This window comes from Antedon mediterranea, chromosome 7 (genome assembly GCF_964355755.1).
Source record: "Antedon mediterranea chromosome 7, ecAntMedi1.1, whole genome shotgun sequence".
In the NCBI taxonomy this organism is placed as follows: Eukaryota; Metazoa; Echinodermata; class Crinoidea; order Comatulida; family Antedonidae; genus Antedon; species Antedon mediterranea.
The window spans coordinates 9472024-9492004 of NC_092676.1; the positions used below are offsets into that span (position 1 = coordinate 9472024).

The 19981-nt window shown below is 32.6% G+C and overlaps 2 protein-coding genes across 2 annotated transcripts; one reads left to right on the forward strand and one right to left on the reverse strand.

Annotated features, from left to right (window-relative positions):
• Positions 1-171: 171 nt before the first annotated feature.
• Positions 172-5497, reverse strand: LOC140055396 (archaemetzincin-2-like). The gene is made up of 4 exons (XM_072100735.1): positions 5440-5497; positions 3607-3709; positions 2928-3237; positions 172-2180 (listed from the first exon to the last, which is right to left on the reverse strand). Exons 1-4 carry the CDS (start codon positions 5495-5497, stop codon positions 1929-1931), a joined length of 723 nt encoding a protein of 240 aa, XP_071956836.1. The 3' UTR covers positions 172-1928.
• Positions 5498-6462: 965 nt separating this feature from the next.
• LOC140054986 (CD151 antigen-like) lies at positions 6463-14342 on the forward strand. Its single transcript, XM_072100131.1, has 7 exons — positions 6463-6696; positions 7076-7273; positions 7766-7840; positions 11169-11285; positions 11716-11907; positions 12307-12390; positions 12841-14342. Exons 1-7 carry the CDS (start codon positions 6580-6582, stop codon positions 12883-12885), a joined length of 828 nt encoding a protein of 275 aa, XP_071956232.1. The 5' UTR covers positions 6463-6579; the 3' UTR covers positions 12886-14342.
• Positions 14343-19981: the final 5639 nt, after the last annotated feature.

The following is a 19981-nucleotide window of genomic DNA, read 5'->3' on the forward strand; positions in this document are numbered from 1 at the left end:
TATTATTAAATAATGTTAAACAAATTTAAAAAATAAATATAATCACTTATTGTGCCAATTGTAATTTATGTAAAACATGTAGTTGAATTATTTTGTAAAGTATTTAAGTTATATTAAACATATTTTCAGTATGCACTGTATACAAACTATGAAAAAAAAATTGCACCATGTATTAATATAACACTAAACTATATTTATTAATTTCTTTTGATTTAGTATTTTTGCGACCTAAACAATCATGGGTCATATAACTTAGCTTAAAGAAACAATAAATACGTAATGTACAGTAGTACTGTCATTTCAAAGTGTGTATATCTGTGGCTGTTGACATGTTAAAAAAATATTTCATTCGATCATCAAAATCGGTGGGACAGTAGAAATAAACGAAGAAAGTTGTAGGCCTAAATCCATACAAAAATAATAAGAAAAACGCGCAGAAATTTTAGATGTCTCCTACGGTAATTAAACTACGGACGTGTCACGAATGTTCGCTTTTCATGTTTTTTCCGGTGATTACAACAGTAAAACTACAACCACATTGAATGTCATTTGACAGGAAAATAAGGTAGAAAATTCACACAACTTCGGACAAATGGTAAAAGAATGATGATGTTAGTAAATGTGTGATGTTATAGAAAATTGTAAAGTATTCACCTTATTTCTCTTGCTAAGTATTGGATCAACTTTAATTGATGGCTACCTGTATATCAGCCTGTAATGTAAAATGAATAACTTCATATTTTGTATTTCTGTTGTAAAATCCTCTTCATTCATTCTGCAACATTGAGGATACAAAATTTATAATAAAACAAACAGCACCCAAATGTTTTTTTTTAACAATGGTGGATGATGGATGTTGGTGGTGTGTTATATTATACAGATATTGACTGCTTAGAGGTTAAATATAAGATTTGACATCCCCGAGGGAATGATATTAAGTTCGAGGGAATATATATTTCCCGAAGCGCCAGCTGAGGGAAATATATATTCCCCGAGAACTTAATATCATTCCCGAGGGGATGTCAAATCTTATATTTAACCGATATAAAAGGCAATATCTGTTATATTATATAGCCAAGAACAAGTCTGCTGGGTTGGGTGAAGCTAGGCTAGGCCTCCTATAGTATTTGTATTGTATTTAAACAAGCCTGCCTAGACACCTTACCTTGCGAAGAATAATATACAGATAATTACTAATTAATGATTCCTTGGCAATAAAATATTCACTTAGGCCTAGGTCGTTTAAATTAACAGGAGAATTTCCATCAATAAGCCTATTAATAATAATATTATAATCAGGTAGGACGAATAAACAATTCGTCTTCTTCTCAATCTTCGAGGAGCCGAATCACCGGATGTTCAGCGCGTACTAGTTACTAGGTTACTACCGTGAGTATTGACCAATCACAAACTGTGTTTCATCATATTTAGGGTGGACTAATACCAAATGAGGGCGCTATGTATGCGTAGCTTAAATAGTTTAGAAGATTAATTACTTCAAGCAAGTTTCGTGGCGCAGCGGTTGAAACGTTGTCTTGTGATGGAGTGACAATTGCATCGCAAGTTCAAGATCAGTAGATGGCTTTTGTTTATTTATCGGCAAACGCGAGTGTTGCACACAAAAATTACACAGTCAATATCATCGTACTCGAGAATTTATATGATTAATGACAGGGGACACGATTATTACGCGAAAATTACACAGTCAATATCATCGTTCTCGAGGATATATACGATTTACGATCCTCGCAGCGGTAGTCATGTGATGCAGTTTCAACCAATCACGTTCGCGTATTTACATAGGCTATGTAATATAAAATAATATTACTGTACAGTATAATTATAATTATATTAGTCAATAAGTTATCATAAAACATGAGGTATTTAGCTGTTCAACTAACCAATTTGAAGTTTTTCTAAGCACCTATCTAGCCATAGTATACTGCTTGCAAGCTATCATTCTGATAGTGGTTGTTTGTATTCTGGAGGAAATCTCTGAGCTGTGCATACCGTTGACGTATATCAAAGCCAAGGCTTTTGTGAAGCTTGCGTAGACAAACTGGGCAAAGAAAGAGAGGTTGGTGGAGCGCTTTCTTCACTGACTTACTCTCATTCATGGAACATTCGAAGAATAAACAGTGATTCAATCCAAGAAGGTGACATGTTTCATGGCTTGCAACCTGAAGAAAAAAAACATATTTAAGGTCTCCTCATGCATGCATTATTATGCAAATTAGAAAGGGTTTACACATGTTTAATACTTAGTAGTGAGAATAAATCATGAGTTGAAGATTGACTGTTCTATTTAAAAATGCGGAGTAGAGCTTAAATTTTAAAAATATGAACATTATATCATTACATAGTTTTAACACTACTTTTTAAAACTTTTATTCAATTAATCCGCACCTTCCACACTGAATCAATGCCGAACTCTAGGATGTTGGCCAGGCCATTTAAAAGGTATAGCTTTGATATTTAAATTATTCTTAAAATGTTTACACAAATTTAAAAGTTCATAGTAGTAGGGCCCTACTGTAGGCTACAGACTCAGTTCAATATCACCATTAAATATCACTTGTTTTTATTCTTAGGCCTACAAACAACTAATTAATACTGAACAAAATGTCATAAAAAACTGTAATTAATCAATCAAATGGAAAGGATACAGTAAATTATAACAGCAATTATGGTTTTTTTAGTCAAATTACTGTAACAGGCAATCAATCAGAAATTTGAATGTGAAACATCTATACAGTTAGATTTATATTGAATATTTTTCTATAATAATGTACAGTATTATTATTAATATTTTGTTTATAAATTTTCTGTGGAATTTTTCAATGTACTCTACATAGAGTATATGTAGCAACATAAATAAAAACAAAAGTTTTTTAAGCCAAGCGATACCGGTAAATATACTACTTTACCCGTATAAGTTTCCATAAAAGTTGACCATCCAATGCTAACTTGTTTTCATCCGTAATTGCTTTATTGGCATTGTCACCATCTGGTGTGCTTACGTATGACTTAGGCTCATACCTGCCAAACCCAAACACTGCACATCTACAGCTGTACGAGGCCTCCTCGAGCACAAAATTCAACTCTTCTGTTGGATACAGATCAGTCCAGGTCAGGGCTAGAATATAATTTGATCTTGGGATGTTAAATGATGAATGAAGACTGGAGTACAAATCAGAAACCAGAATCTGTTTTTTGACTGTAACATCTTGTTTTAAACTTTACTTGTGATAAATTATAGATAGTTAGTGGCAAAATTAACATTCATCTCAGAAAAAAATATTTTTAAAAAGTCACACAGCCATTGCAATAACTGTTTATCTCCTATTTTAAACTCCTTCACTGATTCTGGCAACATTTCTATGGGTAAAAACATTACAGTAATTTAAAGTTTTAGGAAATTTCCATTTTCGAATTAAGCCTAAACCAGACACTACGCCTTTCCACATTGGATATGTCTGCCTACCAACAACAGGAACACAACGTGGCATAAACAGCACATCATTTTTATCACTAGTCTTTCCTATCTTATCCCCAGTACCTAGGCCCAATTCCGGCGAATGGTCTGGCGGAAGCTGCCCTGGTCACAAACAACAGGCCGATAGCATAAAATAGGCTTGCAAACTTGGATCAATGTTTTTCAGTTTTCCTACCAAATATCGTGCATTCTTTTTATCTGATGACTTGCTTACTGTTTTAAATTAAAACTCATAATAAGTTTCTATAGCAACACAATTGGAAATTATGAATAAAGGCCCAAGGGGTCAATACGTGAAGCGTAAATCATCAACCAGAACTTTTAATGTTCGCGGCCATCTTCAAAATACGTTGCCAGATCAATTATTCAGTTTGCGCCCAATATATTAAAATGTTTCTTTATTAAAATAATCAACATGCTTTGTTATCGGTGTTATATGTATGAAACCCCGGGGTATGAACATAAATAGGTATGAATAATATCTAATAATACTATTCAATCAAATCAAAATGTACTAAAAACGAATTAATTACTAATGTAAACTGTACTAATTAATTAATATTAGATCTTTCTGCACAGGAACGGCTTTTTATGCGAGATCCCTTTCTAGTAGAGTAGAACTAATGAAAAAAGGGGCCAAACTAAAAAAAAATTGCAATAAAAGGTTTTTCAACGGATTTTGGTAGTATTGGGTGTACTAAATAACAGAAAAAAAGTCTCAAGAATTTCGACCACCGGAAAGTGTTTTTTTTCAAGATGGCCGCCAAAATAGATAAAAAGTTAAAATGTCCATACCTCCTAAATTACTTGGTCTATTGATATGATTTTGGTACCAAAATATTTTTGGAATATGACATGTGTGCCGATATTTTCACTCAACCGCATCAGAAACTTTAAACTATCGAGGAGTTTGGACTGAAGGACATGTCTATTCTTTTTGGAGCCAAGTCACTGGATTCCCTGAATAGCTACAGATGAAAGCTGTTTAATAAAAAAGTTGTTCACGGTAAATAATTTATCAAACCTAGCCTCAACAACTCAACTCATCTGCTACAGAATGTCACAGTCAAATCATGCAATGGCTATAGAAAGATAATACCATGGATGCTACCAAGTGGGGATGGAAAGTTTGTAATAAAACATTTGTGCCAATAATGACGATGGAAACTGCTGCTCCAGAAGAACTTTGAAAATCATCCGTTGTAACTACTGGATATATGTTGCAGTTGTAGACGCTATGGATTGGCATGTACTTCAGTTTGTGGAGTGTGTCAACTAGAAGAATGGGACAACGTAGATAGAAAGATTGATGACGATGATGAAGACGAAGTTGGAACAGTTGTTTAAGATGCCGTACTAAATACATGCACAATATCTAATCAATTGCTGTTATACCGTAATTAGAAATTTTAAAAGTTATTATTATATTTGTTTTACTTTTCGGTTTTTTATTTACTATTATTATTAAGATTGTATACAGTATGTTCTGAACAATTTGAACTTGAACTCATATTCTGAAAGTCTTTATAAATATTACAGTTATTTGATTCCCAGGAAAGCTCTCTATTTCATAAGTAGACCATTATACGAAATAAAAATAATTATATTCTGAACAAATTGAGCCATAAATGGTGTATCTCAGTCAGTCATTATCGAAATATAGCATATCAAGGTCAATGGTCAAACATGTCGTTTCTGGTCATTTTTTGTCAATGTATCATTAGAGTAAATATAAATAAGTATATTCTCGGTATTTAGAGCCCAATTTTAAATCTCTAGCACACATAGTTGCCGAGATATGGAAATTCTACATAGATAAATTTAAAGGTCAATAGCCTTTACTTCCAACCATTTTTTGACAAACTGTCTCATTACAATAAATGTAAATATGTACATTCTGAACAATTTGGGCCATCATTTGTTTCCCTACGGTCAGTTGTTACCAAGATATAACTTATCAAGGTCAAAGGTCAAATTGTCAGAAATGGTATTTCCAGTCATTTTTGGCCAAAATGTTCTATTATAGCGAATATAAATATGTATGTTCTGAGTATATTGGTACCAAAATTATATCAATAGACCAAGTAGTTTAGGAGGTATGGACATTTTAACTTTTTATCTATTTTGGCGGCCATCTTGAAAAAAAAAACACTTTCCGGTGGTCGAAATTCTTGAGACTTTTTTTCTGTTATTTAGTACACCTAATACTACCAAAATCCGTTGAAAAACCTTTTGTTGCAATTTTTTGAGGTGAAACCTTATTTCTACTCTACTATTCTAGTAAGTTGGGTCTACGTCACTCGAAGATAGACGAAGTACTGATGTAGTGTAGAGTTGACATGATTGAAACTAAAGCTTTGTATACACTATCAAACTTTATGTGACAAAAAAAATGTGATGTGCCCATATATGGACATGATGATGTCATATCACTACCATATTTGGACATATCACTACAATACTAGTTTGATATTGTAGACAGAGTTTTAAATGTCATGGTCTCTAAATGTTTTTTTTTTTCTGATTGTTTTACTTTCCAAAATTCTCCCGGGAATTTTGTAAGAGTTACAAGTTGTGGGAATCTCGGTTAAATATCTTTAATAGAGTTCTTGCTTTGATATACGTATCATCACATGGAATTCGTTACCTTACCACATTGTTTGAAGCCCAACGCATCACATATAAAAAATATGAGAGAGCATATACGAGTAATACACTTTGCCTCCTTATTTCACTTAAAGGTAATATTAAATAGGCATACATTATAAAACAGGGCTAATTATGTCACATGCGTTTGTAGGTCTAAAAACATGCAACCGCAACAGCTTATTGGAGGGAAGGGGAAACCGTGATTAATCAGTTTGTCGTTTGTCAGACTATCTATGAGTCATGCAACTAGATAGTGAAATCAATTAGGATTTCCTTTAGCAAAAATACTAATTATATTTTACAGCAATAGAGTAATATAAAAAGCTGGGACAACAAATGGTGTTTTATAGTCTGCCGTGGTAATGCTTCTGCGTCTCATCCACGACAAGTGTGTACGTACTGAAAAATAGGCCTAACGTAATATTGGAAAAAAGATGGAAATTAAAGATAAAGCTTCAAGCAACACACCAGCCGTCAATACGGTAAAGGTTCGATCGTGTGCGGCAGACACATGTAAAGGATTTCTGTATGTGTTTAACTTTTTATTTGGGGTGAGTACAATAATTAGGTCTAGAGCATGGATAATTAAACATAGTAAAGAGAGGACATCATATCACCTTCTCGCGAATCGAGGGTGGTAATGCTACACAATCAGCCTCAATTCAAAGAGGAAATGAACATAAAAGAGGCAATGTTTTCAACTCTTATCTCCATTCTCAGACGCCTCAACAGTAGGTCTAAAACCTATATTCAAAAGAATTTCAAGGGGGAATGTAACAGTTATGGCCAACCTATTTTAAATGGGACACTTAGTTGGGTCACCAAAATGTCCCCTAAATGAATAGATTCTACAGTAGGCCCAGTCCAATCCGATAAGTGAACGTTTTAAAATGTTCTATAACACTAAAACAATACATTTTAATTTCTAAGCTTTCAGGCATAGGCGCTGTGATAATTGCTGCTAGGGTGTTACGTCATACACTCAGTCTAGATCTTGCCCTTATCATAGATACTCAATTGTATAGACTTGGAGCAGTCATCATTGTTCTTGCTGGCTGCACAGTCACTGCCACTGCTTTCATTGGAAGTTTAGGGGTCAAAGAAGAAAACAAATGCTTCATTATTGCCGTAAGTTCACACGTGCTTAACTAAAATATCAAAAGTGGCTCGGTGAGGTTGGGTATCACGCACCGCAAAACAACTTGATTTATTTTGGATAAGATACACATATGCATATTATATGCTTTAGGCCCGAGAGGAATGGTGAATTTAACCAGAACCGCTTTCAAACAGTGTGTGTTGCGCATTGATAACGACGTTTAGGTTATGCTATACATTAACATCATACATTCATATTATTGTATATTCAATTCAATTCTATAAACTTTATTGTCAAATTCATGAAACTTGTATAACACTTTTATTAACTGTTGCACTACACTAACCACACCATAACCTAACCTCAAAAGAATATTCAATTTAAAGTAAGTCTAGTAATTCCTAATACCACTGAACCAAACAGAAAACCGACAACTTATTTATCTATGTCAGGTCCAAGTGTTCCCAATATGTCCTAATTTATGCCATGAGAACATTTGTCTTTACGTATTTTTTTTACAGTACATCGTAATGTTAATTGTGGTCTTCGGCATGGTGTTTATAGCTGGTGTATTTTCAATTGCAATTTACACACGGGTAAGTTTGTCTTACTTCAGTTTACAGGCCTAACATTGTAAATAACTATAGAGCAACGTACCAGAAACCACACTAAAAAAAGAATGTAAATGTCTACATTTACAGTTAAAACAACTACAGGATATTACAAATGGTTAAAAATCAAAATCAAATCAATATTCATTTGCTTAACCTCCAAACAAGTACATAGCAATGGGAATTAATAAAAGAATAAGAAGTTATCTCCATAAAAATGGTTCTTCAATCTTCGATTAAATGATAAAGTTCAGGACAAAACAATCAATAAAATAATATCCTGATTATGATCAATATCGTATCTCTTAAAGATTGCTTCTCAAGATTTCAAACTTCATATTAATTTGTTATCTGAGTAAACTATTGTGCATTGTTTTATATAGATCTGGCATTAAATCATGACCACCAAAAAACAATCTATATATAACTAGTCTTTTCATAATGTATAATTCTTAGATTCTGTAATTTTAATTTTGAATTTTAATCATTTTTAATCGTTTTAATAGTATTTTAAGATTGATCCATGGCGTTTTTGCACAATTTGATTTTTCAATATTATTTTATATTGGCCTATGTATTGTAATATTGCATTATATCATTTTTTTTTTCAAATTTGATATATATTATTTTTTTATTCATTGAGTGTCCTTATTGCCAAGCAAAATTAGTTTCCAATTGAATTCGACCAATAACATTTCTTGAATGTTGAATCTTAAATGTCTAGTCGATTCTTTTCAATGTCGATTCTGCAACTGGTGTCACAACGTTAACTACTTAATTGCATCTTTATAAACATTTTTTTTTAAACGTGCACACATTTGTTTATACTCTACTCTATACTTGTAACATTCTTTTTCTCTCCTAATAGTAGGCCTATAGGCGTGTTGTGGTGCTTATTTAAGGCAAATCCTTCAAATTGTGATAACATTCTAAAAGGGTTGCCCACAATTTGGTCAGGTGAAAGCGGCCATTTTGGGTTTCAAAATGACCGAAAACAATCCACACTAAACATGGTCACCCATGGTCATTGGAAAGATAAATTAATACTCATCATTTTATTCCATTATACCCATTTACAAAAAGTCATAGTTACACAGTTATTTAGCAATAAAAAAAAGTCACGTGACCAATACAAGTCCTAAGGTAAACAACTAATTTGACCAAATACCATACTGTTTGATATCGTTGGATAGCTTTAAAAAAAAGTCTGAATACAGTTTTAACAATATCTGTCCAACTTCATTTGTCATTTGTCATAATTGTTAAATTAAATTATAAATGCATTATAGGTCATAAGTAGGTTTATAAAAAATGTTTTATTCTTTAGGAAACTTTTAAAATACTTACCGTAAATCGTCTAATATAGAAACCCACACTCTAATAGTAACCCCCCCCCCCCTCCCCTTCTAATAGTAACCCACCTTATAAGTTAATCTATAATAATAACCCACTACTCTAATAGTAACCCACTATTAGAGTAAAAAAAAACTTATGATGCAGACGTATTTTGAAAATAATGAGATAATTCATGTTGATCTCGCTCGGCGGGAGTGGGGAAGGATTGAGTATTTTTGAGTTTATAATATAAAGTTACAGTTCAACCAAATTTGTTTATTCGTACTGTTTTATTATTTTGCTATGAGTTGCTGACCGGAAAAGTTTGGGGTGGGTTACTATTTTCAGGTGCCTTATTCAAGATTAGTAATAGTAACCCACTAATCTAATAGTAAACCCTTCTAATAGTAATCCACCCTAAAAACAATCAAAGAATAATAACCCAGCGTTACAATTAGAAGATTTACGGTATTAGACCACTCACAGCTTAATAATCATAGGGTGTTATTGGAAAAAGAGTACAGTATGAACATACCATAACAGTCCACTGCTTTACCTTACAGGAATTTTATTGTTATTATTTTCCATCAAAATATGAAAATATGATACAGAAATGTAAAATCACTATTGTATCATTGCAGCAAATTAAATTCTGAATCTGTTTCAACATTGTACATTAGCCGTAACATTTTCCTTTTTAAAAAATAATATACCATAAAATCGCGACAAAGAAGCCTCCTATAATTAAATTTGAAAAGAAGCACATCTCAAATGGAAGCCCCCTTTGAAATCAAGCCCACTGAGTTTCTTCAAGATAGTATGGGCTTCTTATCAAAGGGGCATTTTGATCAATACTTAAAACATTTGGTATCTCGAAGCCAACCGGAAGAAGAAGCGCATTGATTTCTTTAAAGAGGTTTAACGGTATGGCATAAATGTACTGTTCAAAATCATGTGTATTATGCTTAAGTTTGTCAAACTGGGTACAAAAATGTCTATTAAAAATCTTAATGTGAATTTTGGTCTAATTACGAATTACTGACACGCATTTGCTTTTTGATTTCGAAACTACAAAATACTGTGCAAAATATTCAGGATGACCTAATAATCCTTCCATAGATGAAAGTTGCCATTGGCCTTAAGTCATATTTTATTAGACCTACAGTAAACTTTGAACAATTTTTAAAGGGTTCCCAACAAAATCAATTTTTATCGAATTAACCCAAAATCATATTGCCATAGAGATCAGTTTTTAGTCACTTTACCATTCTCTATCTGTTGACATAAAAAAAAGAAAAGGTGAAGAAGGTTTTTACCGTCTAACATCTCTTTATTATTTTGATTTTAGTTATTACAATACAAATTATGTGATAGTAGAATAATTAATCAAACTATACACTTGTCACAGATGTTGGTGCATTAATATCTAAAACTTTAAATTTTGGAACGTGAAACATGTCAAACTAAACTCTGAAGTAAAAACATGTGAACAACAATTTAAAATTATAATTTAATTTGATTGATTCACGTTATGTGTATCAATAACAACAATAATAATAGCCACAATCAAAGGCAGAAACCATGTTAGAAACAACATAGTCACCAAACATGAATACGTAAAGATGCGGTAAGCAAAAATATATCAAGCGGGTAAATGCACAACGAAAACCGGGTAAATGCTGATATCACTGTTATATCCATAACAAGTTACAACCAGTTGAATGAAGTGTCAAATCAATCTACTGTGTAACTATGACTTTTTGTATATAGGTACCATGTAATGGAATAAAATGATAGGTGATTCTCTTTCCAATGACACCATGGATGCCTATGTTTGGGCAATCCTTCCATTCTATATTTTTGATACATCAATTAATAACTGTGCCAAGTTTCAGAATGCTATCATAATTTGCGGGATTGGTTCCTTTAAAAATTCTCTATAACACTCTTTAGACATAAATGTTTTTGTTTTCATTAGTCGGAAAATGAGTTAGAGTTTCAGATGTTGAATACACTGAAGAGAGAATTTGGGCCCGGAGGAAACGAGGATGCACAGGATCCAATTACAGCTGCCTGGAACAATCTTCAAGATACAGTAAGCATGTTGGAAAATATATTGAACTAGTAGTTGTTAACAGTGATATCTCTAACATGTTAAATCTTGCCAGTAGGCCGATACATACACTACGATTTAAGTGTTTCTTTTCTACTTCTGATGCCGTTCCGTGATTTCAGTAGAAGTAATATGAAATACAGACTTTAATAAGAGCAACAATAGCCTGCAAAGAGATGCATCACAAACACTGATCCAAGAGTATACGCATATTTTCACTCCCATTAACATTCTTAGTATCCCAATCGAGGAAAACCAGAAGGCAGATCATTAATAAAGCCTACACTATAATAGATTTTTTCCCTTTTTTTTTTGTTTTCTTATTATTATTATTATTTACATCTACTTGTTAAGTAAACTTTCAATATTATAGCAAATGAAATATAAAGGAAATTCTTTCTCATCTTCGTAGCATAACTGTTGTGGCGTTAAAACAAACAGTACTAACGGTATTATATTCCGTTCTTCAAATTGGTATCGAGAACAGCCGATTGTTAAACGAGTTAAGGTTCCAGCAACGTGCTGTATGAAGAACGATGACGCAATAGTGGATCTGAAAAGTTGTCAGGGTAATTTTGGTGGATTTGAACATGTTTATTTCAATGTAAGAATATGCTTTTTACAAAATATGTATCAAACTTTTGCTATTCTCAAAATTGCCTAAAACGACTTGAGTAATTTCTGTGCATTATAATGTTTGTTATTTCACGAAAGTTTTTGCTGCAAAAATTTGACAATGTGGTTTTCATAAGTATATAATTTCATAGGCAAACACTGTATATTATATACATTTACATACATTGCACACACATAAATGTCCAAAAACAATAATTATAAATATTTTGTATTTGCAAGTTTGTAATTAATAAATTAATACACTTAAATAATGATTTCGCTTATAAAATAATAAATAAAATAATATAATATAATTTTCTGTTTCTTCACATGCTTTTATTACCCCAATCTGAAGTTTATAATCTATTAAAACACTATTTTGTTGTAGGGCTGTTATGATCCGGCCTTACGGCAGATTTCATTTTTTTGTTCGCTAGTTTCTGGATCTGTCGTTGGAATTACTGGTATGCAGGTAAGAATTAAAATATTATACGTAAAAACTTACACATATTACTTTTGTAATATAGGATTTATTTCGCATAAATTTGCTATTCCACACATGTTAGACGTACAGTTTCATTTCGTATCTAGCGACAATAAGCAGCCTGCAGTTTTTAGATGACTTGCGACATCCAGTTACAATCTGTCTAAGTGAGAGATGCAGAAGTGTTCTTAGAGTCTCTTGACACTATAAATAGCTACGGTTGTGTTTTTCGCCAGCAGATACGATACCGCATACTGTTTATTGTCACTATACACGATACCGCCAAACGAGAATTAATTTTGATGATTTTAATCCTATAAAAAGTACAAGAAATATTGGAATTATCACAAATATTACAATTACATTTACAATAGTATCCGGTGATTTATTAAACGTGTTTAGTACAGATAATTATATTATGCTCCTTTTATATTTCAGTTATTTGCTCTTTTATTTTCGTTCTTCGTTATGCGTCAAATGTAAAGGGTCGTATTTGTTATGAACAATAATAACTTTAAATACATCAAATGGAGTAATGACAGAACCTAACATAGACCTAACAGTAAGTAGGAGGAAAACTATTATGAACGATTGTTCAGATTGGAGTTCAAACATATTTAATTTGTGGCAAAAGATGGAGTATTATTACTATAAGAGAACATCTGAATGGGTTTGAATCATAGGTAGCCTTGTGCCAATATTGACATGTCAAATCACCTCCACTTCACACACACTTCAATGCAGCTTGATGATACCAATGCAAGACAGTACTTTTAAAAAATACACTGCAGGCTTTATCATCAAAAATACTGTTGTATTCTGTTAAGCTCTGTCTACACCATCAAACTTTATTTGACAAAAAACGTAGACAAAGTGTAGACGGCCAAAGCTACCAATTGTGTGGTTCCAAATCAAAGATGGTTTTGCAATTACAAGGTGAGATCAAACTCCTGTTTCATAGCGATTGATCAAACACTGCTAAAGGATACAAGGCATCTTACAAAATCCTCAGAAGACGCAAGAAGAGATCCGACTTGGAAACAACACTGAAGGAACTGGGCGACGGCGTCGCTAAAATTCAGATGAAACCAGAAGAAGCGTTGAATGGAATAGAAGCAGATAACGTTAAGTTACCACCAGAAGCTGATACGAATGACAGGTTTGGAGATGAGGTTGTCACCATCCAGATGAAGCCTGAGGAAGCTGTACAAGCTTAGTTGCTGCAGTTGTCAATGGACAATTTCTTGAATTCTACACTATATCGCTATATTGTCAAGTTTATTTATTCTAAGAAATACAACCGCTTTGTTTAGAAATGATAATCCCTATCCCTGATGGTTGACTTTAATGTTCAAATTTCTCGTTCGTTTCAAGAGACGCTGTCCCTTTAATTGAGTGTTTCTTTAATAGGGGCTTTGAATATAGGGGTGTCCCCTGAATATAGCAGTGTCTAAAGGAAGAGTTCGGTTCAGTTTTAATTGGTTAATAAAGTAAATCAAAAGTTTGTGAACTTTTAATGCTTTTGTTTTCACATCTACTCTATGCTACTCCAACCACAAACATTCGTCAATAGAGTACATAATTCAAATGTATTTATTTTCAGTACATTAATGTAAAACACACATAAATAAAATAAATAAATGTATCAATACTTAGTTTAACAAATATACATGTGAACGTATACCCTAAATGTGAAATAATGTTTAGTTTGTAAGAAACCAACACTACTATTAATTTATGAATATAAATTATTATCTAAATTATTATTAAATAATGTTAAACAAATTTAAAAAATAAATATAATCACTTATTGTGCCAATTGTAATTTATGTAAAACATGTAGTTGAATTATTTTGTAAAGTATTTAAGTTATATTAAACATATTTTCAGTATGCACTGTATACAAACTATGAAAAAAAAATTGCACCATGTATTAATATAACACTAAACTATATTTATTAATTTCTTTTGATTTAGTATTTTTGCGACCTAAACAATCATGGGTCATATAACTTAGCTTAAAGAAACAATAAATACGTAATGTACAGTAGTACTGTCATTTCAAAGTGTGTATATCTGTGGCTGTTGACATGTAAAAAAAATATTTCATTCGATCATCAAAATCGGTGGGACAGTAGAAATAAACGAAGAAAGTTGTAGGCCTAAATCCATACAAAAATAATAAGAAAAACGCGCAGAAATTTTAGATGTCTCCTACGGTAATTAAACTACGGACGTGTCACGAATGTTCGCTTTTCATGTTTTTTCCGGTGATTACAACAGTAAAACTACAACCACATTGAATGTCATTTGACAGGAAAATAAGGTAGAAAATTCACACAACTTCGGACAAATGGTAAAAGAATGATGATGTTAGTAAATGTGTGATGTTATAGAAAATTGTAAAGTATTCACCTTATTTCTCTTGCTAAGTATTGGATCAACTTTAATTGATGGCTACCTGTATATCAGCCTGTAATGTAAAATGAATAACTTCATATTTTGTATTTCTGTTGTAAAATCCTCTTCATTCATTCTGCAACATTGAGGATACAAAATTTATAATAAAACAAACAGCACCCAAATGTTTTTTTTTAACAATGGTGGATGATGGATGTTGGTGGTGTGTTATATTATACAGATATTGACTGCTTAGAGGTTAAATATAAGATTTGACATCCCCGAGGGAATGATATTAAGTTCGAGGGAATATATATTTCCCGAAGCGCCAGCTGAGGGAAATATATATTCCCCGAGAACTTAATATCATTCCCGAGGGGATGTCAAATCTTATATTTAACCGATATAAAAGGCAATATCTGTTATATTATATAGCCAAGAACAAGTCTGCTGGGTTGGGTGAAGCTAGGCTAGGCCTCCTATAGTATTTGTATTGTATTTAAACAAGCCTGCCTAGACACCTTACCTTGCGAAGAATAATATACAGATAATTACTAATTAATGATTCCTTGGCAATAAAATATTCACTTAGGCCTAGGTCGTTTAAATTAACAGGAGAATTTCCATCAATAAGCCTATTAATAATAATATTATAATCAGGTAGGACGAATAAACAATTCGTCTTCTTCTCAATCTTCGAGGAGCCGAATCACCGGATGTTCAGCGCGTACTAGTTACTAGGTTACTACCGTGAGTATTGACCAATCACAAACTGTGTTTCATCATATTTAGGGTGGACTAATACCAAATGAGGGCGCTATGTATGCGTAGCTTAAATAGTTTAGAAGATTAATTACTTCAAGCAAGTTTCGTGGCGCAGCGGTTGAAACGTTGTCTTGTGATGGAGTGACAATTGCATCGCAAGTTCAAGATCAGTAGATGGCTTTTGTTTATTTATCGGCAAACGCGAGTGTTGCACACAAAAATTACACAGTCAATATCATCGTACTCGAGAATTTATATGATTAATGACAGGGGACACGATTATTACGCGAAAATTACACAGTCAATATCATCGTTCTCGAGGATATATACGATTTACGATCCTCGCAGCGGTAGTCATGTGATGCAGTTTCAACCAATCACGTTCGCGTATTTACATAGGCTATGTAATATAAAATAATATTACTGTACAGTATAATTATAATTATATTAGTCAATAAGTTATCATAAAACATGAGGTATTTAGCTGTTCAACTAACCAATTTGAAGTTTTTCTAAGCACCTATCTAGCCATAGTATACTGCTTGCAAGCTATCATTCTGATAGTGGTTGTTTGTATTCTGGAGGAAATCTCTGAGCTGTGCATACCGTTGACGTATATCAAAGCCAAGGCTTTTGTGAAGCTTGCGTAGACAAACTGGGCAAAGAAAGAGAGGTTGGTGGAGCGCTTTCTTCACTGACTTACTCTCATTCATGGAACATTCGAAGAATAAACAGTGATTCAATCCAAGAAGGTGACATGTTTCATGGCTTGCAACCTGAAGAAAAAAAACATATTTAAGGTCTCCTCATGCATGCATTATTATGCAAATTAGAAAGGGTTTACACATGTTTAATACTTAGTAGTGAGAATAAATCATGAGTTGAAGATTGACTGTTCTATTTAAAAATGCGGAGTAGAGCTTAAATTTTAAAAATATGAACATTATATCATTACATAGTTTTAACACTACTTTTTAAAACTTTTATTCAATTAATCCGCACCTTCCACACTGAATCAATGCCGAACTCTAGGATGTTGGCCAGGCCATTTAAAAGGTATAGCTTTGATATTTAAATTATTCTTAAAATGTTTACACAAATTTAAAAGTTCATAGTAGTAGGGCCCTACTGTAGGCTACAGACTCAGTTCAATATCACCATTAAATATCACTTGTTTTTATTCTTAGGCCTACAAACAACTAATTAATACTGAACAAAATGTCATAAAAAACTGTAATTAATCAATCAAATGGAAAGGATACAGTAAATTATAACAGCAATTATGGTTTTTTTAGTCAAATTACTGTAACAGGCAATCAATCAGAAATTTGAATGTGAAACATCTATACAGTTAGATTTATATTGAATATTTTTCTATAATAATGTACAGTATTATTATTAATATTTTGTTTATAAATTTTCTGTGGAATTTTTCAATGTACTCTACATAGAGTATATGTAGCAACATAAATAAAAACAAAAGTTTTTTAAGCCAAGCGATACCGGTAAATATACTACTTTACCCGTATAAGTTTCCATAAAAGTTGACCATCCAATGCTAACTTGTTTTCATCCGTAATTGCTTTATTGGCATTGTCACCATCTGGTGTGCTTACGTATGACTTAGGCTCATACCTGCCAAACCCAAACACTGCACATCTACAGCTGTACGAGGCCTCCTCGAGCACAAAATTCAACTCTTCTGTTGGATACAGATCAGTCCAGGTCAGGGCTAGAATATAATTTGATCTTGGGATGTTAAATGATGAATGAAGACTGGAGTACAAATCAGAAACCAGAATCTGTTTTTTGACTGTAACATCTTGTTTTAAACTTTACTTGTGATAAATTATAGATAGTTAGTGGCAAAATTAACATTCATCTCAGAAAAAAATATTTTTAAAAAGTCACACAGCCATTGCAATAACTGTTTATCTCCTATTTTAAACTCCTTCACTGATTCTGGCAACATTTCTATGGGTAAAAACATTACAGTAATTTAAAGTTTTAGGAAATTTCCATTTTCGAATTAAGCCTAAACCAGACACTACGCCTTTCCACATTGGATATGTCTGCCTACCAACAACAGGAACACAACGTGGCATAAACAGCACATCATTTTTATCACTAGTCTTTCCTATCTTATCCCCAGTACCTAGGCCCAATTCCGGCGAATGGTCTGGCGGAAGCTGCCCTGGTCACAAACAACAGGCCGATAGCATAAAATAGGCTTGCAAACTTGGATCAATGTTTTTCAGTTTTCCTACCAAATATCGTGCATTCTTTTTATCTGATGACTTGCTTACTGTTTTAAATTAAAACTCATAATAAGTTTCTATAGCAACACAATTGGAAATTATGAATAAAGGCCCAAGGGGTCAATACGTGAAGCGTAAATCATCAACCAGAACTTTTAATGTTCGCGGCCATCTTCAAAATACGTTGCCAGATCAATTATTCAGTTTGCGCCCAATATATTAAAATGTTTCTTTATTAAAATAATCAACATGCTTTGTTATCGGTGTTATATGTATGAAACCCCGGGGTATGAACATAAATAGGTATGAATAATATCTAATAATACTATTCAATCAAATCAAAATGTACTAAAAACGAATTAATTACTAATGTAAACTGTACTAATTAATTAATATTAGATCTTTCTGCACAGGAACGGCTTTTTATGCGAGATCCCTTTCTAGTAGAGTAGAACTAATGAAAAAAGGGGCCAAACTAAAAAAAAATTGCAATAAAAGGTTTTTCAACGGATTTTGGTAGTATTGGGTGTACTAAATAACAGAAAAAAAGTCTCAAGAATTTCGACCACCGGAAAGTGTTTTTTTTCAAGATGGCCGCCAAAATAGATAAAAAGTTAAAATGTCCATACCTCCTAAATTACTTGGTCTATTGATATGATTTTGGTACCAAAATATTTTTGGAATATGACATGTGTGCCGATATTTTCACTCAACCGCATCAGAAACTTTAAACTATCGAGGAGTTTGGACTGAAGGACATGTCTATTCTTTTTGGAGCCAAGTCACTGGATTCCCTGAATAGCTACAGATGAAAGCTGTTTAATAAAAAAGTTGTTCACGGTAAATAATTTATCAAACCTAGCCTCAACAACTCAACTCATCTGCTACAGAATGTCACAGTCAAATCATGCAATGGCTATAGAAAGATAATACCATGGATGCTACCAAGTGGGGATGGAAAGTTTGTAATAAAACATTTGTGCCAATAATGACGATGGAAACTGCTGCTCCAGAAGAACTTTGAAAATCATCCGTTGTAACTACTGGATATATGTTGCAGTTGTAGACGCTATGGATTGGCATGTACTTCAGTTTGTGGAGTGTGTCAACTAGAAGAATGGGACAACGTAGATAGAAAGATTGATGACGATGATGAAGACGAAGTTGGAACAGTTGTTTAAGATGCCGTACTAAATACATGCACAATATCTAATCAATTGCTGTTATACCGTAATTAGAAATTTTAAAAGTTATTATTATATTTGTTTTACTTTTCGGTTTTTTATTTACTATTATTATTAAGATTGTATACAGTATGTTCTGAACAATTTGAACTTGAACTCATATTCTGAAAGTCTTTATAAATATTACAGTTATTTGATTCCCAGGAAAGCTCTCTATTTCATAAGTAGACCATTATACGAAATAAAAATAATTATATTCTGAACAAATTGAGCCATAAATGGTGTATCTCAGTCAGTCATTATCGAAATATAGCATATCAAGGTCAATGGTCAAACATGTCGTTTCTGGTCATTTTTTGTCAATGTATCATTAGAGTAAATATAAATAAGTATATTCTCGGTATTTAGAGCCCAATTTTAAATCTCTAGCACACATAGTTGCCGAGATATGGAAATTCTACATAGATAAATTTAAAGGTCAATAGCCTTTACTTCCAACCATTTTTTGACAAACTGTCTCATTACAATAAATGTAAATATGTACATTCTGAACAATTTGGGCCATCATTTGTTTCCCTACGGTCAGTTGTTACCAAGATATAACTTATCAAGGTCAAAGGTCAAATTGTCAGAAATGGTATTTCCAGTCATTTTTGGCCAAAATGTTCTATTATAGCGAATATAAATATGTATGTTCTGAGTATATTGGTACCAAAATTATATCAATAGACCAAGTAGTTTAGGAGGTATGGACATTTTAACTTTTTATCTATTTTGGCGGCCATCTTGAAAAAAAAAACACTTTCCGGTGGTCGAAATTCTTGAGACTTTTTTTCTGTTATTTAGTACACCTAATACTACCAAAATCCGTTGAAAAACCTTTTGTTGCAATTTTTTGAGGTGAAACCTTATTTCTACTCTACTATTCTAGTAAGTTGGGTCTACGTCACTCGAAGATAGACGAAGTACTGA